This window comes from Microcebus murinus, chromosome 13 (assembly GCF_040939455.1).
Source record: "Microcebus murinus isolate Inina chromosome 13, M.murinus_Inina_mat1.0, whole genome shotgun sequence".
In the NCBI taxonomy this organism is placed as follows: Eukaryota; Metazoa; Chordata; class Mammalia; order Primates; family Cheirogaleidae; genus Microcebus; species Microcebus murinus.
The window spans coordinates 57559662-57587222 of record NC_134116.1 but is presented as its reverse complement, the minus strand read 5'-3'; the positions used below and the strand labels follow the sequence as shown (position 1 = coordinate 57587222).

The 27561-nt window shown below is 35.1% G+C and overlaps 1 protein-coding gene across 1 annotated transcript in view; it reads left to right on the top strand.

Moving 5' to 3' along the window:
• Positions 1-27561, top strand: part of VWA8 (von Willebrand factor A domain containing 8) — a 328282-nt gene that overhangs the window by 64989 nt on the left and 235732 nt on the right. Inside the window, exons 8-12 of the mRNA XM_076009415.1 lie at positions 442-550; positions 2548-2652; positions 12380-12511; positions 14456-14590; positions 14680-14757. Of these exons, the coding sequence (XP_075865530.1) occupies positions 442-550; positions 2548-2652; positions 12380-12511; positions 14456-14590; positions 14680-14757 (559 nt within the window). The remainder of the gene's footprint in view (positions 1-441; positions 551-2547; positions 2653-12379; positions 12512-14455; positions 14591-14679; positions 14758-27561) is intronic.

The window sequence follows — 27561 nt, the reverse complement described above, 5'->3', positions numbered from 1 at the left end:
GCATTAGTATTTGAAATGGGTCCTAAAGAATGAGTAGGCTTTTGCCAGATAGAGAATGGAATCAAATAATTCTAAGAGATTTTTTTAAACCATGGGATATGAGAGTTTATGCCATGTCCTTAGGGCTATGAAAAGCTCCTAGTGGCTAGAGTTTAAGTTTGGGATTGAGAAAGGTGGGAGATGAGGCTGGTGGGGTAGATTTGGGCTAGGTTATGAAAAACCTCACATATTATAATGGATATAGGATATATATGCATGTATCTAGTCAGTGCCTGACTTTTAAATGGAATATTATGATATAGAGCCATTGTTCTTTAAGAATAGTGCAGATCATCTTTTTAGATTAATTAAACTGGCCCACCTATTTTACATTTAACAAACTTATCTATTTTGTTTTTTAAAAACTATCAAAATAAAATTTAATATCATTTTTCCCCCTAGAGTTTCTCAGCTCTTGTCCTTTGCCACAACTCTCTGTTCACAAGAATCATCTACTCTTGGACTTCCAGATTTTCCTTTAGATAGTTTACCAGATGCAGTTCAAATCCTGGTATGTATAAAATAAATTAATAATTGGTATGCCCAAATGTAGCAAAGAAAATTTGAAAGTTATTTATTGGGTATTAATCACTTCAGTTTGCCTTGTCACATTCCTATATAAATATTGCAAGACCTGAGACCTAATTTGTTGTACAGTGCAGTAAACTGTACAGAGACCAATGACATGTTCTGAGTCCCTAAAGAACTTACAGCTTTGGAGTAGGAGGTAGACTTGCAATCTCAGTAGAAGTTACACAGAAGGAAGGAGGACTTCAGCCTAATCAAGTAAGAGGTGTGCTGCAGGGTGAGTTAGGCCTCAGAGCCATCCCAGCCTGAGCCTGGGGAGCTGGGGCTTTCATGCTCTAGCACCCGCCTGTCATTGGGTAATGGTCATCTTCCGGGACACAAATTCCTAGGCACTAGTGGCTCTCCCAGCATTTAAGCAAAGCTGGCTTCTAGAGCCTAAGGGCAATCTTTTTAAAAAGTCCTGCAGCACCTAGCAGTTGGAAGGGGAAGCTGAGAGGCACACAGAAAGAATATAAACAGATCTGAGAGAATTTGATAGGATAGAGACATTGTCCACTACATTTTCACAATGGGCATGGCAGTTGTGTCTGGAGTGATTGAAAGGCCTTCCAGGCAGAGGGCAAAGCATGGACAAAGGTGTTCAATCACAAATGAGCCTGGTATGTTTGGAGAATGGGAGTATGTTTTATACCTAGAACAAGTGTGTGTGGTGGAGGGAGAGGCTGTGAAATGTTTTTCATGGTGAATGAAGTTGCCTGGATTTTATGATGTGGGAGAAGTGGCTAATCAAACATTATGAAGTAGGTGGGGTGTGAAGTGATCAGATGTATGTTTGAGGACAACACCCTTGTTGGAGGTGAGGAGGGCTGGAGAGAACCTGGATGCACAGGGAACAAGTAGGCATTTGTAATACTCAGTGAGACCCTGCTGCGAGGGACCTTCCAAGGTAGTGGAGATACTGTCTTCAGCAAGAGACGTTTATTTTTAAATACTTTCTTGTGTGTGTTTGTTCATTTCTTTATGTTTCCTGAGTCAGGGAATTAGGTATTGTTTACATTGTTCTATACATCCAGAACAGCATTTCTTCTCCTGTTTATCAAATCTTATACTTTTTATTGTTTTTGTTTAGAACTTTTTATTCTGAAAATTCTCAAATCTAAAAAAAGTTCAGAAATAGTAAAGCACCTACAATCCCTTCACCTATAATCACCCATTGTTAATATATTGCCACATTTGCTTGCTTGTACTCTCTCCTTTTCTTTTCTTTTTTTCCTGAACCATTCAAAAGTAAACGGCAGTCTTTATTCCTAAATACTTCAGTATGCAATTTCAAATAATATTCTTCTGTAAAACATGAACACTGATATCATACTCTGTACCATATTAATAATAATTCTATAATAGCATCTAATAGACACTTCTGAAATTTCCTTAATTGTTTCTGTCAATAAACTTTAAAGTGAGGTGAACAGAAATGAGAGTGCAATTTGATTTTGGGAAGTATTTAAGGATAACAAACACTTTCTAAAGTTATATAACTGCAAAGTGGGGTGAATGTGGATGAGATAAACTCTAGGAATAAAGAAGGATGAGGTACTTTGGAATGAATAGGGTAGGGAAATGTGTTTGGTTTCAAGTGAGAGTCTGTGAGATACTCATATAATTACGTGTAATAGACAATTGAGAGTTCAGGTCTGCAGCTTAAGAAAGAGGTAAGGACTAGACATAGAAGCATGGGAGCCATCAACACAGATGATAGATGAAAGATGAGAGTACGTCGTAAGCTTACCTAGGAAAGGGTTATGGGATAGGAAGAGAACAGGAAATAATGAATATTTGCTTTTGTAGACTTCTAGGACATACCAGAAACCTGTTGGTTATTTTTATAAGGCAATTTTAATGTCAAATGTACATTTCAGATAAATTTTCTGTAATTATTTTAGATGTTGCTCATTCCTACATATTTTTGCTTCTTAATAGGATTCCTTTCCCATGATGTCAATCAAGCATGCAATCCAGTGGCTTTATCCATACACTATTTTACTAGGGCATGAAGGGAAGATGGCTGTGGAAGGTGTTTTAAAAGTAAGTATCTGCTTCCTTTTCCCATTTTCCTTCCCCTTGCCTTCCCTTTTCTTCTTTTCCCAGGAGTGGAAGGATTGGCATGCCAGTAATGAGAAAGCACTGAGGGGAAGGAAGCAAGCATGGAGGGGTGGTGTGGTTGGGAGATTGGTTACGTAGAACAAAGAGGTTATTGAGGATAATAAAAGCTATGTTTCTCACTGTTGGAGAAGGGATTTATAAACATGGAAGGGGGGGGGATAAGAGAGAAAGAGAGAACCCTTGGTGTTGGATTGGAATTGGAGATGTCATTATGAATCATGTTTTCTTTTTCAATATATATGAACAGGCAGATATAGTAGTAGATGTAGATAGTATATGTGTATACACATATATATTTTCTAGTTGTCCCTGAGAAAGCCTAAAAACTATGATGCCTCAATAGCAATGATCAGACTAAGTGCCTGGTCTTTGATTTGTAAATACCATGCTCTCCTAAAAGGAATGAGGACTCCTTGGAAGTAAGGCTGACTTAAAGATCAGGCCAAGGGACACACAAGATGAGCCTGAACTATCGTATTGTGCCAGAAAATAAGGCAATGTTTAACAAATGATGTTATCATATCAAAATGACAGACGAGCCAACCTGAAGTAGCTGAAACCTGGGAAAGCGTGAACATAAAAACAAATAATGATTGTAATTGATTATAACCCATTGTATAAACTAGGAATCGGTAAGTCCATACTGATATAAATAAATTTAAAAAACGGGAGAGAATGAAAATCTCTTCCTTAGTGCAAAATGCCTATTGTAGAAGGAATTATACAAATAGAATTATATAAATAGGTCATCATTTGGTAGCCATCAGTGGTGGTTGATTTAGGCAGGTGTCATCAAAGAATGTTAAAGCTGGCAGATGGAGCTTCCGTGAGGGATGGGATATTAGCATAATCTCTGATTATCTCCCTTCCAAATACTCAGCTGACCACAAAGCAGGAAAGTGGTATTTTTGCAATAAACACCAACTTGATCAGGTGGGACAAATCAGCATTGTGTGTCTCCCAAGTCTTGTGCTGAGAAGAGTATCATTTCTGGGGAATTTCTGTCGAGAATTTATGACATGAGTTTGGCCATTAGGAAATATTGTATAGACCTAGGTTGAGGGCATCCTACAGAACAATAGGCCTATATTCTTTAAAATCATTCAGTCCATGAAAGGTAGGGAAAATCTGAAGAAATGTTCCAAGTTGAAGGAGACTGAAGAGATATGACAGCTAAATGCATCATATGTTCCTGCATTGGATCTTGGACCAGATGGGAACAAATGACATTGTTGGCATAATTAGTAAAACTTGAATTAGTCTGTAGATTGGAAAGTAGCGTTGTATTAAATTGATTTCCTGATTTGGAGGCTTATATGGTGATGACATTGGCTAGAGTTCTTGTTTTCAGGAAATATGAACTGGAATGTTTAGGGGTAGAGGGGTATCATATCTGCAGCCTGCTTTTAAATTGGTCAGAGAAAGATCAAGGATAAAGTGTTTTGGGTTGGGGGGAATAAGAGGGAGGGAAAAAATGTGCTAAAATGTTAATTGCTGTGAGATCCAGATGAAGGCGAAATAGAAGTTCTCTGTACAAATATGTCCCGCAACTTTCCTATAAATTTGAAATTATTTCAAAATCAAAAATTTTAAAAAGTAAATATCCAATATAGCGCATATAAAAATAAATTTTAAAAGCAAATATGTAATATAATACTAAGTTAAAATTTATCTGTCTATAATTTAAATTATTAACTTGAAAAGCACATATGCTTTATAAAACTATGGAAATTGCTATAAGTACTATCATTCAAACTAATGAAGTTCTCACATTTTTGTCATAAGTACCTTATAATACATGGGGCACGATTTTCTTTTAAAATATGTACAGCATAATTTTCTGATAGTATAGTTAACAGTATGTTTTCTAAATGGCCAATCATACTATGTGGTGTTTTAAAACTATATATTTAAAAGTGTTGACTCTTGGTATTTATTGGTTTACTCAAATTGGTTTTTTTTTAGGAAAGACAGTTTTTTGTTTTTCTTTTACAGTTTGGTTTGAGGTGCAGATTTCCAAGGAATAGGTAGAATGAGAACTCGAAGCTGTTGTGCTTTATTTAAAGGACTTTAATTTTCTGGAGGCCGGGATTTGACAGCTTAAGCGTATGGAATGATATTTCTTTCTCCCTTACACTCAAATCTATACAGAGTCTTTGGGAGTACAGAAGTACCCTCCATGAATTGATTAATAGTGAGAAGAACTCAGAAGAGTAGAATGTGATTCTAATTATTTCAGTCAGATTATTTCTAGATCATCTAGCCGGAGAGCCCGGAGAAACAATATTTTCATTGACTGGCAATGTCAATAATAATAACAACAATAATAATAAAAATAGTAAAAATTTGTTTCTCATACATAATGAGAAGTATAGTTAAGGACAAAACTAAAAGAAAAGTATAAAGAAACAAGGGGAAAATAATGGTCAATAATGACCATGTAGAAGAGACAGCAGAAAATAGAAGCAGGAAATAGCAGCCACTGATGAAAGAGAAAGAGGTCTTCTCTGTGTGTGAGGGAGAGGGAGAGAGACAAGGAGCAGGAGGTGGAACAGTAGCAGGAAAAGGAAGAAGAGGAGGAAGAACAGGGATGATATTAAGATCTATTTTGAAATGAAATTAATTCATAGTGTCATGGAATCAGGAAGTTACCCTCTTCTTAGAACTGGAACTTATCTTTGATTTAATCAACATCGGAGCTATATTTGCAGTGGTTGTTGAAGTAGAGCACTTAGTATTTAAGATCAAAGGCTGTGATTCCAGATCAGCTTCCTCAGTGTCCTCAGCACAACGCGCAGTGCCTTGGGAACAAGGGCACATACTCAGGGAGGAAAAAACTGATGAAAGGAAACAATCTAAAGTGTTTTGTGTTTTTTTTTTTGGTGGCATAACTGAGAGAAGATATTCAGTGTCTAGATAAGTCAGTTACGAACAAAGGTCTTTACAAAGAAACTTCGATGTGTTTCTGGTTTCCAATTTCAAAACTAATCATACAAATTATATAAACTTATAGAATACCTTTAAAGAGTTGTATTTTCTGAACAAAGTAGCTAGTGTTGCTTCATTCTCTTGGCCTTTATTTTGACCTTCATAATTAAGGGAAACATAGAAAAATTATTAAGTGTTTATATTATCAACAGAAATTATTTGAAATTTGATTGTAGAGCTTTTAAAAAAGGAAAAAAAGATTGGTATTACTTAGATAAGATGAGAAAGAGTGTGGCTAACTTTTTACCTTAATTATATGAAGAGCTAATTAGGACAGTTCTAACTCAGTAGATAGTGAAGTGGGAGGGCTTAGGTTTATTTGTCTCAACCTAATGAAGAACTTTCTTTTTGTAAAATCATTACACACTGATATATCCAAGCCTATCAGAATCTTAAATATCTTTCCCTAATTGTAGAATAGTCTTCTCTTTGGTATAATTCGTTGAGATCTATTCTGGGGCAGCGTTTGTGGTCTGTTTCTTATTCTAAGTTTCTACATTTTCCTCAAAGCATTATCTTAAGCTGATGTTCATAGATGAATAAAATATTATATATCCTCAAGTAATTTTGAATAAGAGAGGTGAAAATTAAGGAAATATTGTTGAATTTGGAAAAAATGTTAAAGAAATAGAAATATCTATTATAATAGCAAATTAAGAAGGTACATATCTGCATATAATAATTTTTCCTTGATAAATGATAATTATCTTCTCTCCTAGATTGTCACAGAAATTAGTGAATAGTTGTATTTGAATTAGATATCTATTTGACTTTTAGTGTAATCACTTGATTAGACTGTCTTTTTAAGGAAAAAATGTTACTCACTGAAAATGTTGTCAGCTAAAATTCAGAACACCTTTTTTTCTGAACAAGCTATAAAAATGGCTGGAATGACTTTCATTCCCCAGATGGTACTTATCATATGATGTTCATACTCTAAAAACATGTTTCCGTAGTCATAAAATCACTTCTAGCTTTTAGTTAAGGATATCTTAAATAAAATACTCTCATTCTGAATCTCCTGTACTTTGAGAATGGTGTGCCTTTGTCACAGTTTAGTAACAAATACATCCAGGCTTCTAGTAGCATGCCTTGGCTCTTGGGCCTGTTAAATTAGTAAGTTCCCTTCATGATTTAGAAAGGATATACTGCCACTTATCCATTGGTAATATAAACTGAGCCAGAGTTTTTGCTAAGAAACTTGGAAGGATCTTGCATTTAGTGTTTTCATTCAGTTTAACAAACATCAATTGAGCATTCATTATTTGGCAAATGATGACATGCATGCAGAAATGTAGGGATACAGAAATGGGTACAGTCAGATCTCTAGCGGAACCTACAGTCAATGTCTGAGGAGTATCAGATGTTCTAATAAATATTATAATGATTTTATAGCAGTCTAGCATAATGGTGAATTTCTATGGTCAAAGCAATAACAACCTGAAGTAGATCAGTGAAATAGGAATTAAATGGATATGAAAAATGTTTCAGAGGTGGGATGACAGATGTTACTAGCTGATGAAATATAAGGTGAGTTGGGAGGCTATGAGAAAAAGTGCGAAATCAAGAATGTCCGTGATTCCTAGCTTGGGCAAGTGAATAAATAGAGATTCTATTAACTAACATGAGAAAGTTGAGAGAAGGAACACATTTGGGGTAGGGGGCTAAATAATTCCATACAGTGGGATCCCTTTGAATTTGAGGTTTCTAATTTTATCTAGCAGACCTGAATATATGGATCTGGTTCTAGAGGTATTTTGATACTAAAGATAAATACTTGGGGAGTCATTAATGTACAGGTATTAGTTGAATTCATGGGGATGGATTAAAGAACTGAATGGGAGCAAGTATAATGAGAAGAAAAACTGGCTGAAGACTGAACATTTAAGGATTGGATAGTGGGAAAGACCTTCAAATGAGGCAAAAGAAGAGCAGTTAGAGAGATACAAGTAGAATAGCAGGGAGTATTCTAATGGTGCATTGGGAAAAACTGTTTCAAGGGTAAAACAGTAGAAGTCGCCAGGGAGCCCCGAGAGGTGGGTGAGCTTCAGATACAGCATCAGCCCGTAGCCTCCAGGATTCGCACAACCGTGGAACATGCTAGAACATGTTGCTGACTGCCCTCCACTGCAGCCACATTCCTGACAGGCAGTGGGTCGACAGGCACTGGTGGCTGCGGGCGATGACATTGCAAGCGAAGTACAGCATGATCCGGTGCCTGGAGATCTAGGTGGAGAGCCACTACTGGCTGAGCATGCCACTACCTGAAGGCTGAGCAGGAGTGGGGGGGGGGGGGCGTGTGGGGGGGGCGGGGAGGGTGGAGGCCGTCAAGGTGGCTAGCACTTCCAAGGTCCCCCTGTGTAGATTTCTTCTTGTAGGCCAGCTCAACCAACTCAGTGTCACCAAGGAAAGGTCCTAACCCTGAGCCATCACCCCTCAATTTTATAGATCACGGGGCTTTACCTGATCCTTGAACTGCAAAACTAGCTACGATAAAAATGTGAGCGTTTGGACCAGTTTTATTAAAACAATTAGAGCATGGTGGGATGCATATTGAATATCTGGGGCTCTAAACTCCTTGATACTTAAAAGTCTAATCACTGTCCTATTTCTTGTTTCTTTAGCTTGATAGGAAGACAGAGATTTCCTGAGTCACAGATGATATAAAATTTATTTTGAAAGGAAGTTGCAGTAAAACCACAAACTATGGTGCGGGGAGCGGGAGAGGAAAGCATTAGCAACAGTTTCAAATGCTGCAGAGATGTCTGGTTGCATGAAGACTTTCAGATTATTCACTCCAAAAAGATTATTCATTCCATCTATCCTTCCATCCACCCAATTAGCCAGGCAGTGTTATGCTGGAGATGTAGCACTAAGCAAAACAGACAAGAGTTTCTACCTTCATGGAGTTTATTTTTTTAGTGAAGGACAATCACCAGGTAAGTAAATAAGTATATAGTGTGTCAATTGAGGAATGGATCCTCTTACTGAGAAAATGACATTTGAATAAAGATCTGAAGGAGAGAAGTCTTGTAGGTAGAAAGCGTTTGAGACAGAGGGAATAGCCAGTGTAAATGCCCATAGCAGGAGCACACCTAGAGTATTTTAGGAAAGCAAAGGGCAGTGTGATGGGGCAGAGTGAGTGAAGGAGAGGTGTAGGAGGTGAAGTCCAAAGAAGGTAAGAGAGGTCAGATCATGTAGGGCTCTGTAGGCCATGGACAGGACTATTGTTTTCAGGCTGAGCGAGATGGAGTATTAAGAGAAGACTTTGAGGAATGTCTCATTTGAGTGATCTTTTTTACAGGCTTGTTCTGGCAGCTAAGTAGTGAGTAGACTGTAGAGTATAAAGGTGAAGGCAGGGAAAAACCAGTTGGTAGATTGTTGCAGTAATCCAGTTGAGCAATTGTGATGTCTTTGACCAGCTGTGAGGTTGGTAAGAAGTAGTTGGATTTGGGTTATATTTTGAAGGGAGAATCAATATGATCTGCTGAAGGATTGGATGTAGGATTGAGACAAAGAGTAAAGCATAATTTCAAACATTTTGAACTAAGCAACTATAATAATGAAGTTGGAGATAGAGAATATGGGAGGAAGATCAGACCTGAGTATTGGACACATTTAATTCAAGATGCCTATTAGCTGTCCAGAAATTTCAAGAGAACAGTTCCATATACAAGTCAGAAGTTCAGGAATTAGCTCTGGACTGGAAAGAGAAAATTGGAAGTGATGAACATATACATGGTTTGTAAAGTCATGAAACTGGATGAGATTATTTAAAGAGTGAATGTAGATAGAAGATACAAAAGGTTCACTTCTGAACTACCTTAATATGTACGGTTCAGGAAGATGAAGAACTCACAAAAAAGACAAAGGATGAAACAATGAAATAGGAAGAAAACTATTTTATTTAATTTGGCAAATAGGATATTACTGATGAACTTGCTAAGATTAATGTTAGTAGAGTGGTGGGAATGTAAGACAAAAAAATCAATGGGCTGAACACTAAATTGGAGACGAAGAAGGTGAAACAGTGATTATATTAATATACTACTTGTAAAATAGGTTTGGTGATGAGTAGATGCCAAAAGATGATGGGTCACTCAAGGATGATATAGGATCAAGAAATGAGTGTTAGTTTCTTGGGATGGGGGAGACAAACATTTTTATAGGCAGAAGGGACAAAAAAATATGGCCTGGCTGAGGTGGAAAAGGACATTTCCAGAGCACCATTGTGCTTTGGTTTGGAAAGATGGAAGAACATACTTTACATCCAGGAACTAGAATGATGGAGTTACCCTAATCTGAGATGAAGAAAGACTTCTGGTGGCTTTTCATCCACTCATACTTAAAGCAGAGGTCCTTTCCACTGAGGCAGTGGGAAAAGAAATAAGGATTGTTGAAAATATCAATGATTGTAAGGATGAAGAAAAAAGAATTTCATATGTTTGTTAATTTAACAAACCTTTATTGATCATTGACTATGTCCTATGTGTGATTCTAGGTTCAGGAGATTTGGAGTGAGCCAAATCAATACATTTGATATTGTCCTACTGGGGCTTACATTCTTGTAAGGAGTAGAGGAGTATGTGTCTGAAGGCTTCCTTCTAAGTGGAAGAGGCAGCTAGATTGCTGGCTGAGAGAGGGCTAAATGGGCTCAGATCGACTCCTGAGGAGAATAGTAATGGTTCATATTAGTTATTGAGGGGCTTTGTGAAAAGAGCCCAGGACAGCCACATTTTTGTTCAGGTAACACGGTATAGAGAATTTTATTTTCAGTGCTCAACAGCCTAGAAAAGATATAAAAAATATAGATAGCCTGGTGGGACAGGATTGGGAATTGTGAAAATGAATATGGAGGCCTTGTGATTTACCCATGTGATTTACGTTTCATTTTATTTAATTATAAGTCACAGTCTAAATAATATAATCCTAAAGAAATATGTCAGAAAATGTTAGTACTGTTTAATTGAAATTTGAGAACTTGAAGGAAATACTCATGAATATAAAGTGGTAAATTAAATAAGCTATGATTTTCTACTTCTTGCTAAGTGTAACCTGAAGTAATTATATGTCTATTAGAGTTCTGAATTACCTTTCTGATCAACAGTTCTTTAAATTTCTTATATGAGCAAATAATAATTTACTTTTCAACTTGAGGTTTTTTTCCTTTTCTTTTTATTTTTACTATCTTAGTATATTCTAGCCTACTATTTTTATTCTACTGAAATATTTTAGCTTGAATTATTTATAAGGATATAACCAGGATAGCAAGTGGTTCAGGGCATTAGTGTTTATTTTTGGAATATGAGCGTTCTGACATCAATCCTATATCAAGTTAGATTAATATTACCATAGCTGGGGTAAAAACATACCTTTAAGCGCATTTATTTGTTCCCTAGAATTTAATGCCTCTTGGTTCTAAATTCTAATTAATTAATTACTTGGCTAGACCTTCTTTCCTATTTCCTTCTTTCCTATTATTTATATTCCTTATAAATAACAATGTAGCATTTTTGCATGAAATTAAGGTGCCAGTAATTGTTATTTATCTACAACATGGATACAATTCTTGTCAAATTGTGTGATACTATAGACATTCGCATATATAAATTATATAAAGTATAACTTTTTTTATGGTAGCACAAATACACAATTTTTCTTAGGGTTTGGGAAAGGATTTAGTGATTGTCTCAAGCACTTATGACACCAAAATGAAGACTTGAGCTGGACTGTTATGTTTAGAATCTTGAACATGATTTTCTTCCCCTAAAATCTATTTTCTGGTTTTCTGTCATTCTGTTGAATACAATGATTATCCTTTCATTGACTTTCTGCTCTTTTACTATAATGATAATGTTCCAAAAACTAGTGTAGGATTTTGGGGGGGGGGTAATTTCTGCCTATTTAATACTAAAAATGAATTTATGAGCTTGATGCTAAACGTAGAACATAAGACTTAATTTTCAATTAATATTCTCATTTTTCACATACTCACCTGTGTTCTCTGTGGGCATCTTTTTATACAACCAGCTGGTATGAGGAGATGTGGTCAACGTTAGGATGTTGATAATTGGCCCACACCAAGAAAGAATCAGTGGTCCTAGCCTTTTTAAGCCAGTTTGACAAATACTGAGAACCCTACAGCATAGAAGGCACTGTGCCAGATGCAGTGGAAGACTGATTGTTAGGATGTATTAATATTTTAATCAGTTAATCTATCTACATAGCAGACAGCAGAATGGTGCCCAAGAAGTTCTGTTTTGTCATGAATTTCAGGCAACACATTAACTTCAGTTGATTTAAGAAATCAATAGACATAGGCCATGTTTTACTTCGGCATGTTTTCAAGAGTCTCATCATCCCTTTCTAGGAAACTGGAATCTTTGATTGTCAAGGAATATAAGCTACAAACTTCTGCCAGGTCAGAAATTCAGCGATTCCATTTCCTGTCATTTAGTAAATTTTAGGAACTATTTTCATATTTTGTTTTATAATTGACTTAAGTATTAGGAGAAATGGAAAGAAATTCTCATTAACTTTTTTTACCTCTATTTTTATAACATGGAATGGACTTTAGTTTAAATTAAGGAGGAATCTTCCAGGTAGCTAACCCTAATACTAAAATGAAAAGTAAATTACATGATTTCTTGTAATTTGACAGCGCTTTGAACTCCAAGATTCAGAAAGCTCCCTGCTTCCTAAAGAGATTGTACGAGTAGAGAGGAGAACTGAAAACCATGTCTCCCAAGCTTTTGTGACTATCCGGATTGCAGAAAAAGAGGTGACCATTAAGGTAAAGAATCACAGGTTTGTTCTTTCCAAGATGTACATTGTTCTGCCTGTTTTTATGACCTAAGTTGTGTTTATGATATCAGTCTTTGGCTTGATATTACCACATCTATATATGTATATCTCTATGTCTCTAGAGTCATGTGTGCTTGTGAACTAAAAACAATTCAGGAGAAACATAGGGTAGCCTTTCATCAGAAATACAAAGACTTCTGGGAAAATCAAATCAAGGGCTGATTAATGAAAGCATTTTGTACTATGAGTCCTTGGTAAGAAATAGTGTATTTAAACATATTTTAGTGGCTAGAGAACCCTATTTTCAAATAAAATTTTTCTTAGCTACACAAAACTATTAAAAGAGGAGCTGTTGAATAGTTTTTAGAAGAAGGGAATGATATTTGGTCATAGAGCTCCATCTACTTGCTCTACTTCCCTTTTTTCTAACATTTTCTTTTTGGGTCCTAAGAACGCCAAGAGGTTATGGAAAACTCGGAAACACAGCTTGAAAAACACAAAGTGAATGTAAAAAAGAATAATTCTTGCCTTCTTATGTTGTGGCAGAGCAAATTTCATGATAAGCTCTTTTGTTTTAATATATTAATATTTATTCATGTTACTGTACTTATTCATTGAACTAAACATTGATTATGTCTATTATGAGCCAGGCTCTATATTAAGATTTACTGAGTGTCTGTTTACTGTGTGCTAGTTATTGTATTTATCTCTTTGCATATATTATGCATTTAAGTTCTCCAATAGCCCTAGAGGTAAGTTTTATTAGCTTTATTTAATAGATTAGACAACTGAAATGTAAAAGAGGTTAATTGATTTACCCATAGTCAGTCACCAGCTAGGAAGTGGCACAGCTGGGATTTCTAGGCAGAGGGACACTTCCCACTACACTTTCTGTCTCCTAAAGATGAATGACCTTTATAGTTTGGTGTACAGGCAGATGAGTAAGGACTGCATTGGAATGGCTATGGGGATATAGAAAAGGGAGTAATACTGGAAGTCAGGAGAAGGAATAGAGAAAGCTTCAGAGATGGGGAAGGACTTGAGCTAAGTCTTAAAGAATGACATAGGATTTTTCCAGTGGCCCATGAGTGTATAGGATGTTTGGGGCAGTTTAAATATTAATAGTACATTCAGAAGCAGTAGGTATGAGCAAGACTTCATTATTTGCTTCTCTTTGATAATGGCTCTCTAACTTCATTGGCTCCAGTCCCTTCCAGTTAGCTTTCCATATTAGTACCAGGATGATCTTTCTTAAATGCAAATTACTTCCAAACTTAAAATTCTTTAGAATTCATGTTGTGTATAGTATGATCTGGTCCAGAGTCCTCAGCAGAGCATGGCCCTCAGGGGACTAAAATAATGAGAGGACAAAAAAATAAAAGGAGAAGTAGGTATGAAGGATGGGAGGAGAGATTTTATGAATAGATGCTTCTGAGTGGTAAACCAAGATAAGAGTGAAAAGGATTTGTGGACATGGCTTTTAGAAATCAAGAGGTCATTGGTGACTTTGGAAATTCTAGTGGACTGATTTTAAATTCTGTGCTTAAAACTAGAATTTGGGGGAAAAGCTTCCTTCTCTAGTAGTGACATAATTATTATAATTTATAAATAGGATGGAAACGACATGATTCTTTTTTTTTTTTTTTTTTTTTAATAGTTGTAGTGAAAGTCAATGATTCTTATGAACATAACTGGCAACATGAGGGACTTTAATTTCAGAGGAATGATTGATTTGGAAATCTGATGATAATAATGACCAGATTTGTGAATGAAAAAATAGTTGCTGCTCAATTCTATACTATTCAAAAACAGTATAGAATTAAACTGAGCAAGGAGTTAGTGGAAGCCTTTTGAATAACAGTTAATGTGCTTTAAGTTACTAATAGTTTGAGAAAAGCATATGCATATTATGTTTACCTCTCTTTAATTATAGGTACCAGCTGGGACCAGGCCATTAAGTCAACCTTGTGCATCAGACCGTTTCATACAGACTTTAAGCCATAAGCAGCTACAGGCTGAAATGATGCAGTCTCACATGGTTAAGGATATATGTTTAATTGGAGGAAAGGTAAGAATGGCAGTTTGAATGAAAACTTTTGTTTCCTGGCTTTTGGTTATTTTGACTTATCCCTTGAATAATTGTGCTTCCATTTGTAGGGTTGTGGAAAAACAGTCATCGCTAAGAACTTTGCTGATACCTTAGGATACAACATAGAACCGATTATGCTCTATCAGGTACAATGTTCGCTTTTAGTTCGCGGACTATAAACATACATGTTTAGTTCATCAGTAGAATTTATGAGAATTTTCCTGTTTAGTCATGACTTTTAAAATTTCTGATGTAGATAAATATACTAAAATAGTAATTAAATTAGAATGCCATTATAGTTATTTGGAGTTTCTGAAAGTGCATTCTAGGATATCTGATGTGCATAACACACCAGGGGCTGTTTTTCAGGAGAGATTCATTTACCAGAGGCTAAGAAGGTAGGGGGTAGGGAGGAAGAGAGGTTGATTAATGGGTACAAAAATACAGGTAGATAGAATAAATAAGACTGAATGTTTGATAAATCAGTAGAGTAACTATAAGGAACAATAATCTATTATATATTTAAAAATAGCTAGGAAAGAATAATTTGAATGTTTCTGCATAAAGAAAAGTAAATGTATAAGATAATTGATAACCAAATTACCTTGATTTGATTATTTTACATTACATGAATATATCAAAATATCACATGTACCCTGAAAAATGTACATCTATTATGTATCAATTTTTAAAAAATATTGATTTTATGAACTTTATGCATATACACACAGAGTACATTTACTGGTAATTTGGAAATCTAAACAAAGTAGATTCCAGCTGCAGTTGGAGATAATTAGTATTCACTGAATAGATTATTTTGTGTGTGATAAAATATACATAGCACAAGAATTCCCATTTTAACCATTTTTAAATGTACAATTCACTGACATTTAGTACATTCATGGTGTTGTATAACCATCACCACTTCCTATTTCCAGAACTTTTCCATCAGCCTAAACAGAAACTCTGTACCCATTAAACAGTAACTCTCGATTTCCCCCTCCCTCTCAGACCCTTGTAACCTCTCTTTTACCTTCTGTCCCTAGAATTGCCTATTCTAGGTAGCTCATGTAAGTGGAATCATATAATTTCTGTTCTTTTTGTCTAGTTTATTTTACTTACTATAGTGTTTTCAAGGTTCATCATGTTGTAGCATATATCAGAATTTCATTCCTTTTTATGGCTAAATAATATTTTGTTGTAGGTATATACTACTTTTTTTGAGGTTTTCTAATTTTTACATTTATTAAATGAGTCAGAATGGTAATTTTAGTTCATGAGAATTAACGTAATTATGACAGAAAAAGTTGTCTGGGAAGTAGGATTAAACTTGAACTACACAAAATCATAACAAGTCTGAACTCTCAAACTCTCTGGGTTCTCAAAGCATATTCCCTAAAACAACTAAAATTTCAAAATATCTAAAATTTTATTACCAAAGCTCAAGAAATGCTAATGATTAAAATATCAATTCAGAAAGATCTTTTTTAAATTTCAAAATATTAAGAGGATACAAATATTTTTGGTTATATGGATTGCTTTTGTAATGCTTGATCACAGCTGTAAGTGTGCCCATCACTCAAATAGTGTTCATTGTACCCATTAGGTAGGTTTTTGCCCCTCCTCTCTTCCCCATTTCCCCCTACTTGATTTCCACTGAGTTTTTTTTTTTTCTGTGCACATGTGTGCTCATTGATTAGTTCTAATTTAATAGGGAGTCCATTTGGTGTTTGTTCTTCCATTCTACTTCATTTAGAATAATAGTCTCCAGTTCCATCCAAATGGTTGCAAAAGACATTAATTCATCATTTTTATGGCCATTTTTTATGGCTCTGCGGTATACATATACCACAGTTTGTTAATCTACTCATGAATTGATGGGCACTTGGGTTGAGTCTACATCTTTGCAACTGTGAATCAAGCTACAATAAGCATTTGCATGCAGGTGTCTTTTTGCAAAAATGACTTCTTTTTCTTTGGGTAGATACCTAGTAGTGGGTTCCTGGATCAAGTGGTAGTTCTACTTTTAGTTCTTTGAGGAATCTCAATACTGTTTTCCGTAGAGATTGTACCAATTTGCGCTCCCACCAACAGCATATAAGTGTTCCTTTCTCTTTGCATCCATGCCAACATCTATTGTTTTTGGATTTTTTAATAAAAGCCATTCTAACAGGGGTAAGGTGATATCTCATTGTGATTTTAAATTACATTTCCCTGATGATTAGTGACATTGAGCATTTTTTCATATCCATTCATCTGTTGATGAACCCTTGAGTTGTTTCTTTTTGGCTCTTGCAACCTTTTGGCTTTTGCAACCTTTTGGCTATTGGGAATAATTCTGCTATGAGCAATCATGTTCAAACATCTATTTGAGTCCCTGCTTTCAATTCTTTCAGGTATACACCTAGGAGTGGAATTGCTGGATCATAGGGTAATTCTATGTTTAACTTTCTGAGGAACCAATAAACTGTTTTCTGTAGCAGCTGTACCATTTTACATTCCTATGGGCAAGGCATGAAGGTTCCAATTCCTCCACATCCTCATCAACACATATTTTCTGTTTTCTTGGTTACGTTTTTTGTAACTTCATCCTAATGGGCATGAAGTGATAATTCATTGTGATTTTGAATTGCATTTCTCTAATGACTAATGATGTTGAGCATCTTTTCATGTGCTTATTGGCTATTTGTTTATCTTCTTTGGAGAAAAATGCCTATTCATGTTCCTTGCCCATGTTTTAATTGGGCTGACTTTTTGTTGTTTATTTGTATATAATTTTTACACATTATGGATATTAAATCTATTCTCAGATATGTCATTTGCAAATGTTTTCTCCTGTTCTGTGGGTTATCTTTTTATCATCTTGATAGTTCTTTGATGCACGAAAGTTTTTAATTTTGTTGAAGTCCAATTTATCATTTTTTCTTTGGTTGCCTGTGTTTTTGGTGTTAATTTCAATACATCATTGCCAGGTCCAGTGTCATGAATTTTCCCTTGTGTTTTCTTTTAACAGTTTTATGGTTTTAGGTCTTACATTTAGGTCTCTGATTCATTTTGAATTAAATTTTGTATACGGTGTAAGGGAAGGGTCCAACTTTAATCTTTTGCATGTGGATATCCAGTTTTCCCAGCACTGATGTTGAAAAGACTATTCTTTCTCTGTTGGATGGCCTAAGCACTCTTGTTAAGAATCATTTCATCATATATGCAAGAGTTTATTTCTGGGCTTTCTATTCAATGTCCATATGTCAGTATCACATTGTTTTGATTATTGTAGTTTTATAGTAGTTTTTTTTTTTTTTTTTTTTTGAGACAGAGTCTCACTTTGTTGCCCAGGCTAGAGTGAGTGCCGTGGTGTCAGCCTAGCTCACAGCAATCTCAAACTCCTGGGCTCAAGTGATCCTTCTGCCTCAGCCTCCCGAGTAGCTGGGACTACAGGCATGCGCCACTATGCCCGGCTAATTTTTTCTATATATATTAGTTGGCCAATTAATTTCTTTCTATTTATAGTAGAGATGGGGTCTCGCTCTTGCTCAGGCTGGTTTCAAACTCCTGACCTTGAGCAATCCTCCCGCCTCAGCCTCCCAGAGTGCTAGGATTACAGGCGTGAGCCACCGTGCCCGGCCTATAGTAAGTTTTGAAATCAGGAAGTGTGAGTCTTCCAAATTTGTTCTTTCTTTCCAGGGTTATTTTGACCATTTGACCATCAGGGTCCTTCGAGATTCCATATAAATTTTAGGATGGACTTTTCTGTTTCTTCTCTCTCTCTCTCTCTCTCTCTCTCACACACACACACACACACACACACACACACACACACACACACACACAGCCATTGAGATTTTGATAGAGATTACATTGAATATGTAGATCACTTTGTGTAGTATTATCATCTTAATAAGTCTTCCACCAGGCATGATGGCTCACCCCTGTAATCACAAGGGTGAAAGGCCAAGGTGGGAGGATGGATTGAGGCCAAGAGTTCAAGACCAGACTAGGTAACGCAGCAAGACCCACATATCTACAAAAAATTAAAAAATTAGCTGAGTGCGGTGGCACACCTGTAGTCCTGGCTACTCAAGATGCTAAGGCAGGAGGATCACTTGAACCCAGGAATTTGAGGTTACAGTGAACTATGATTGAGCCACTGCACTCTAGCCTGGACTACAAAGTGAGATCTTGTCTCAGAAAAACAGCAAGTCTTTCAATCCATGAACACAAATGTCTTTTCATTTATTTATGTGTTCTTTAGTTTCTTTTAGCAATGTTTTGTGATTTTCAGTGTACAAGTCTTTTGTCTCCCTAAGTGTTTTTGAAGAGGTTATTTTGGTAGATGTACATGTTGTATATAATATGGTAAAAAGGCATACTTACAGCTGGTATTATTACAGTGTGAAATTTTCTGTCATTTTTTTTTTTAATGATCCCTTATGCAACATTTTTATCCTGCTAATTTTTTGATTCTGTATGTCAGTCTTTGGCTGGTTATGGCAGTTTCTTACTTATAGCAAAATAGTCTCTGTTTTTATTCTTTGAATATTTTTGGAAGTAAATGTGATACTACTTACTTACATTTTAAGATAGCTTTTTTGTTTTTAGATTATTCTTTATACTTTTTAATTGTTTCTAAAACTAAAAATGTTTATTTTAATAATGTTCTTATTTCTGAAAAATGGCATTTAAACCAGTTAGTTGTCATGATCTTAGATCAAAGAAAATTTTGCTAGCTGCTCATATTTCACATGATTCTGTTGAGATTCTTTTCCTGCTGCTTTAAGGTACTTTGTACTTGTTGATTGAATTAGCTGGAGTTTGGAAGGAATTGTAATTACATGCTACTGGTAACTTTTGGGCTATAAGCAGAAGAGTCTTTGTAAAGTATAGGTGAGAATTCTCCATGAAATTAATTTTTTTTCTTCCCTTTCGGTAATTTAACTCATTCAGAGCACCAAGATACCATTTAGGATTTTGAGTTGCATTAAAAGTAGTTTTGGAAACAAAAGAGAAGCTTACTGTCTTTGTACAAAACTGTAGTGGATTCATACTTCTATTATTTGGTACAGTTTTTATTGTCATATTTCAAGAAAGGCAGGTAGGTAGGTATCAAGGTAAAGGTAATTAAATAACTAATCAAAGAACTTAAAACATTCAAATGTTTACTGAGAGTCTCTATGATCTTAAAAGAGGAAATCTAGGGAAAAGCATATGATACAAGTTTATGAAATCATGAATTAAGGTGAAGAGACTTAAACTAGTAGGGATACCCACCCTGAGTTTTGAAAGGTAAATATGTATGGAAAAAAAATAAATTTCTACATTTTATAGCAGGTGGTCAAGTCTTAGAACCCATAGAAAATATGTTTTCAAATGAGTTTTTATAAGTTGACTATAAGTCTATTAGATTTTTAAAGGGAAATAAGGATATTTGATAGGGTATATCTCGAATTAAATTTATGGAAAATACTGTAAAGAGTGCACTGCCTTCTTACATAACCACGTCTCTTGGTGTCTTTGTCAAAGATCAGAAGATAGATGGTTGGCTCAGCATGCTAGGTCATCTGTGCATAGCTCATATTAGAAACGATCTGACTATGGTATTTATCATCTTATTAACCTATTTTCCATTAATCTTCTAATTTCCAATGAAAATGCTTTTCTACCAAACAACAGGGGGAAAAATTCCCCAAATCATCAATATATTTTGCAAAACAAGTTAAGATTGATTATAAATATCTTAGATTCCACTTAGAGGTCAAAGCATAATTTACCTTCCCTAGGTGCCATTGATTTAAAATCTTATGGAGAAGACTTTGAGAAAAATATTTCTTTTTTTCTTTGACTCCATTCCAATTAAATGTTAGTATTATCTGTAAAATTATATACATGAATATTTTCTTCACATTAAAATAAATATTCCCATACTAATCAAAACTGGATATAATTTATGCTTCAACAGTTTTTTTCAAACAGTACTATTTCTATTTTAGGTTTCCATAGTCAGTTTATGTAATCTTTACACTGTATGCTTGAGCTGCTAAATGTTCACTTCACCCTCCTGTTCTTCAAAAGAAAAACCAAACAAAAGAGTATGTGTATATCTAATAATTCAGATCTCTTAGCTGCATTGGAAAACTACCTGAAGTGTCCTGCCATTGATGTTGTTATTTTTTTTCTCTCTTTTTAAATTATAAAACAACATGGATGAACCTTAAGAAGATATTACTGTAATATGTGAAAGAATTAGTTTAAAAGTCTGAGAACAGATTTTCTTACATATTTTTGGAGAAGGTCAATAAACTTACAAAAGTATTATTTTAATGTGTTTTGTTTTCCTGTTGCATTTGTTGATGGATAGATAAACAAGGTGGTAAGATGCTTCCATTAAACTTGATGGTTGGCCATTCTATTTCCTGATTTACTTCTGAGTTAAAAAGTCAATCTCTTCTTGCTTCTGTCAGAGAATGAGGTCATTTAGTCATATCAATCCTCTCTCTGAAAAACATGGGTGATAATAATTTGAAAGGCACTTAAGTTTCCCATAAAATATTTTACTTGTCTTTTGTACATACCCTGTTGACCTTTTTAAATGCCTGCAAGGATTGAAAGATGGTACAGAAATAAACAAACTAATCACATTTTCTGAAAACCTTTTTTCTCTTCCCATTTTACTTTTCTGCTTGCTAATCTTTAGAGACAATGTTTAGAGAAAAGAAGTTCCTGGAAGTAGAGATTTTGGAAAGGGATAGAGAAATATAATAAATATAACATGTTTTAGAAGTGAATTTATTTCTTTTTTTCCCCATATGACTTCTTTCCACGAACTGAATCAAAGCATATGTTAGGCACTGTATTGATATTTGTGCATTGTTAATCAATTTGTTTTCATTTTAGAAACCAATCAACTCCTGAGGTCAAATATAAGACTCTTTTGCTTCATTTACATATTTATTAGTAAAGCTCATTGATCTCTCAGGGACAGAGGAATTAATAGAATTAAAGAACCAGTTTAACATATACTCACCAGCAAATTGGTATTAACTGATCAGCACTTAAGTGGACACATAGGAATCACATTAATTGGGTATCAGGCAGGTGGGAGGGGGGAGGAGGTAGTGGGTATATACATATGTAATGAGTGAGATGTACACTGTCTAGGGGATGGTCACACTTGAAGCTTAGACTTGTGGGGGAGGGGGAACAAGGGCATTATTTGAAACCTTAAAATTTGTCCCCCCATAATATGCTGAAATAAAAGAATCAGTTTGGTTTATACAATAATATAGTTTACATTAATGAAAAAGTTTCAGAGGTTTGACCCAACATAGAGCATTTAGTGGGAACAAGTAGATCCACCATCTGTTTTCCTGGAAGATGTGGAGACTTCCCTGTTATTTGTACATGTATAAAGCTACACTTAATCTGTGGGTTTTGCCTTATTTTTAGACTTGACTATTTTTAGAACTGAGTTTCATATGAAGTAAGAGGAAAACAGAGCTTTAACACAAATTTGTGGCAGTGCATAAAGTAAGTTTTATAATAGGCTATAAAAATAATAAATCATTTGGCTCAAGTGTTAGGTCAGATTCTTTTAACTCGGTATTCTTTTTTTAGTGTCGAAGTCAGTAATTTCATACTGTTGAAGAAATGACAAGTTTTTCTTTTCCTTCACAACCAGAGAAGGGCATATTTCCAGATTTCTTTCTATACCATCATAAATATGCCAGATCTGAGATCTCTTTCTTCTAATTAAGTACTAGTTAGATTAAAAGCCAAGTCAAATCTAGTCAAAGTTTTAAGAGCAAATAATTTATGGGACTGTTAATGACAATAATCATGGTCTAAAAATGTGTTGAAATCTCAGGATCATCTTTGACTCCTTAGCTAAGTTTTTCTTCGTATAGTTAAACTCAAACCAAACCCTTCTCTCCCTCTTCCATCTAATCTACAATCTCCACTTCTTGTTTATCCAAATACAGTGAAAATATCTTTACTTCTTTTATTCTCTCTCCTTCGTTTTCATTGCTGTATGTTTGTATTCATAGCTGTGCTTCTTGTCTTTGCCTCGCCTATGCACCTTTCTCTCATGAAGGTTTCAAGATATTTGTGGTAAATTTCAAGATATTTGAATATAAGTGGTTTATATTCAACTCTGGATACTTTTTACATGATTCTGTAGCTCCTCTTATTTTTTTGCTTTCTTATTTGCTACAGTATGTCATCATTCTGTCATGTCTTCTTAGTATTTTTTTGTTTTCCCACATAGAATAACTTTCATGAGGCTATTTAAGAATTTACTTACTTCAACTCCTTTAATTTTATTTTATTATAAAATTTCTTTTCTAAGAACAATGTCTCTCATTGATCACATCAGAACTTTAAAATGGTTGACTTGAGCAATTTAAGGCTTCTGTCTCCATGTCTTCTTCACTTTCTCTTTGATAGTGATACTGCTTTGTCTCCTGCCTCCTTTCTGTAGATTTTTTTTTTTTTTTTTTTTTTTTTGAGACAGAGTCTCACTTTTGTTGTCCAGGCTAGAGTGAGTGCCCTGGCGTCAGCCTAGCTCACAGCAACCTCAAACTCCTGGGCTCAAGCGATCCTTCTGCCTCAGCCTCCCGAGTAGCTGGGACTACAGGCATGTGCCACCATGCCCGGCTAATTTTTTTTTTATATATATATCAGTTGGCCAATTAATTTCTTTCTGTTTATAGTAGAGACGGGGTCTCGCTCTTGCTCAGGCTGGTTTCGAACTCCTGACCTTGAGCAATCCGCCCGCCTCGGCCTCCCAAGAGCTAGGATTACAGGCGTGAGCCACAGCGCCCGGCCTGTAGATTTTTTTTAACTAAAAATATATTACAGTCCATCAGAGTAAAATTTAGTGTCTGTATTAGGGTTCTCCAGAGAAACAGAACCTATAAAGAGATTATTGTAAGGAATGAGGTCATGAGATTATGGAGGTTGAGAACTTCCATGATCTGCCATTTGCAAACCGGAGATCCAGGAGAGCCAGTGGTATAGTTGTGAGAGTCTGAAGGCCCCAGAACCAGGAGAGCCAATAGTTTCAGTTTTAGTCTGAGTAAAGAAGACTGATGTCCCAGCTCAAAACAGGCAGAGAGAGAGAGAGAGCAGATTTTCTTACCTCTTCTTATTGTTCTAGTCAGGCCTCAGAGGGATTGTATGAAGCCCACCCATGCCTGGGAAGACAATCTACTTTACTCAGTCTACCAATTCAATGCGAATCTCATCCAGAAACACTCTCACAAGCACACCCAAAATAATGTTTAACCAAATATATGTGCTACCCATAGCCTAGTCAAGTTGACACATAAAATTAACTATCACAATGCCTACGGAGTTAGCAGAATAAAATTTCCCTTTTAATTTGAAGGGACATTTTCATCAAATAAGATTTTGAATTTCTTGCCTATATAGCAGACGCATACTATAAGAGGATCAATAACTATGTAATGTTATTTGCATATTTTAGATTAATGAAATTATAATGAATGATAGTATTACTCATAATTGTAAAACTATACATATTATACCTTGTATGGAATAGTTACTCCAGTAAGTTTCATCAAGTTATTAAAAAGGAGGTGGCAATTACACACATAGGGAATTTTACAAATTAAATTATAAAGCCACAAACTGTAATCCTTATCCCAATAATTTACTTCATGAGTATATTTTATTAGAAACAATAAAATATGGATGATTCTCTGTAGTATGTTACCTCTACTGGAAACTGTTATTGAAGTTTATACCCAGCTAATTGTAAGTTACTATTTTAGTTGTTTATTATGCATATTAATGCTTATAACATTTCTTCATTTTTAAAAAATAAGTAATGAAGTAAAACATATATAATAAACAAATCTTACTTAGACAGCTAGTTTAGTTTCTTTGCTTATTATGTTAAAAAAAACCTTCATATAGTGCTTACACTTTATTTTTATGTAAAAATACCACAAACTTTGTTATCCATATTTTCCAGCTTCAAAAGAGAAGTGATGGAAACTTGATGATGTCTTTCTAATGGAATGCGTATTTATACCTAAAACACACAGGAAAGCTAGTTGTTTTATGTAGAAGTTGTATAAGGAAGCAGTTTTATAGGCCATAGATAATTACTTAAAAGCCAGTCTCTTGCCATTCTAAGAAGAAAAGATATTGAACAAATACATAATTTAAACAACAGATCAAATTGGGAGATATGGTTATACTGGGAAGGTTTTGTGGCAGTTTCTGAGGAAGAAAAATCCATGGCTTTTATTGAGAACTGAATACATACTATTTTCATTTGGAAGCTTAATCCAGGATATATTTGGTAAACAACTCATTTCTTTACTCCAAATAGTTTGAATAGCATGAACATACTAGAGGCCATATATCACAAATCCGTAAATAACATTATACTGAATGGAGAAAAGTTAAAGCCTTTCCTCTAAGAACTGGCACAAGACAAGGATGCCCCCTTTCACCGCTCCTGTTTAACATAGTACTGGAAGTCCTAGTCAGAGCAATCAGGCAATAGAAAGAAATAAAAAGCATCCAAATTGGAAAAGAGGAAGTCAAATTGCCCCTTTTTGCAGATGACATGATCTTATACATAGAAAAACCTAAAGAGTCCACCAAAAAGCTCTTAGAACTGATAAATTCAGTAAATTTTCAGGATACAAAATCAGCATACAAAAATCATTAGCATTTCTATACATCAGTAATGAACTAGCTGAAAAATCAAGAAAGCAATTCCATTTACAAAAGCTACCCCCCCCCAAAAAAAACCAAAACCCAGGAATAAATTCAAAATTTAACCAAGGAGATAAAAGATGTCTCAGATGAAAACTACAAAACTTTGATGAAAAAATTGAAGAGAACACAAAAAAATGGAAAGACATTGCATGTTCATGGATCGGAAGAATTAATATTGTTAAAATAACCATACTATCCAAACCAATCTATAGATTCAATGTAATCTCTTTCAAAATATCAATATTTTCTTCACAGAAATAGAAAAAACAATCCTAAAATTCTTATGGAATCACAAAAGATCCCAAATAGCCAACGGAATACTGAGCAAAGAGAATATAGTGGAGGCATCATGCTACCTGACTTCAAAATATCCTACAAAGCTACACTAACCAAATGTTACTTTATGCTCTGTTGATCATTTCCTTTGCTCTGCAGGAACAGTTTAGTTTGATACCATCTCATTTGTCTATTTTTGCTTTTGTTGTCTGTACTTTTGAAGTCTGACCTATAAAATCTTTGCCCAGTCCATTGTCCTGAAGCATTTTCCCTAGTTTTTTTTTTTTTTTAGTCATTTTATAGTTGTATGTCTTACATTTAATTCTTTAATCATTTTGAGCTAATTTTTGTATATGGTGAGAAATAGGGGTCTAGTTTCATTTTTCTGCATATGAATATCTAGTTTCCCCAGCACTATTTATTAAAGAGGCTATCCTTTCCCTAATTTATGTTCTTTGTCAAAAATCAGTTAGCTATAAATATGTGCATTTATTTCTGGGTTTTCTATTCTTTTCTATTTTTCTAGGTGTCTACTTTTATACCAGTAACTTACTGTAATATATCAGTTTATTGGTGTAATCCTTCAGAGTAGTCTCTTATAAGGATCCTTTGTATTTCTGTGGTATCAGTTGTGATGTCTGCTCTTTTATAATTTTGTCTCCTATCTTTTTTTTCTTAGAGGTTTGTCAATTTTATCTTTTGAAAAAACCAACTCAGTTCATTAATCTTTTCTATTGTTTTTCTACTCTACTTCATTTCTTTCTGCTCTGATGTTTATTTCCTTCCTTCTGTGAACTTTGGGTTTAGTTCTTTTTTTTAATTTCTTGAGATGTAACAGGTTCTTTTTTTCCCCTTAATGTAGATATTTATTGCTAATAGCTTCCTTTTCAGAACTGCTTTTGCATCCTATACGTTTTGGTGTATTGTGTGTCCATTTTTGTTTGTCTCAGATTTTTTAAATTTCCCTCTTGGTTTCTTCTTTGACCCATTGATAGTTCAGGAGCATGTCTTTCTTTGTCAAGTAGTTCATAGATCTGCATTTATGTAGGGTTGGTTACTGGTGTTTTGTTCCTGGAGTGGTGTCATGTTTCCCTGATTGTTAGTAATCCTTATGGCACTGTATTGGTTGTTGTGCATTTGAAAAAGTAGACACCTCTTCCAGTATTTACAGATTGGCTTTGGTAGGAAAGGCCCTTTAACTAGTCACTCCAGCCAGAGATTCTGGGCAATCCATCTGGCAGGATCCTTGGGTGGGCTTGCTGCTAGAGTCCTTGGGTCAGCTGGCCTAGTGCCTGAGTCAGCAGGTAGGTGGGCCTGTCAACTGAGTCTGTTAGGGAGGGCGCCTGCTCTATGGAATAACTCCAAACATAATGCGCTATGTAGTGAAGTTGTAGTTTTCTTGGTAACAACACATTGTTATGCTTAATCATATCTATTTGTTACTACTTTTGTTTTAAATTTAATTTACAGTAATTTTGATATGGTTCTTAGGGAAATCAGGGGTTAGGACTGAAGCCAGGGTTCATGGTTGCTGGTCTGAACCTGGGTCAGTGGGACCTAACATGGTACTGTGGTAGACCTTGAGCTTGAGTCTGCAGGGTCTAACCCTGGCACCTGGATTCAGGGAAATGGGCCTCATCTGACCCCAGAGTCCAGGGGGGGACTTGTCTGATGCCAGGGTCCACTGGGCTGGGCCTGGCACCTGGGATCTATATTACTATTAAAATATGTACTTGACTCTTTTATTTAATTGAAACAGTATACTTTTTAAATAATGGACATCTTTTCTGTTATCTTAACAAATTTAGTTATCATGAAGTATTTATTGGATTTTTAAAAACACACTAAGAGGCCTTTGGGCATGTGTATAAAAATAAACATTATAATAAAGCCAAGTCCATTAGCCCAAGGAAGAAAACAAA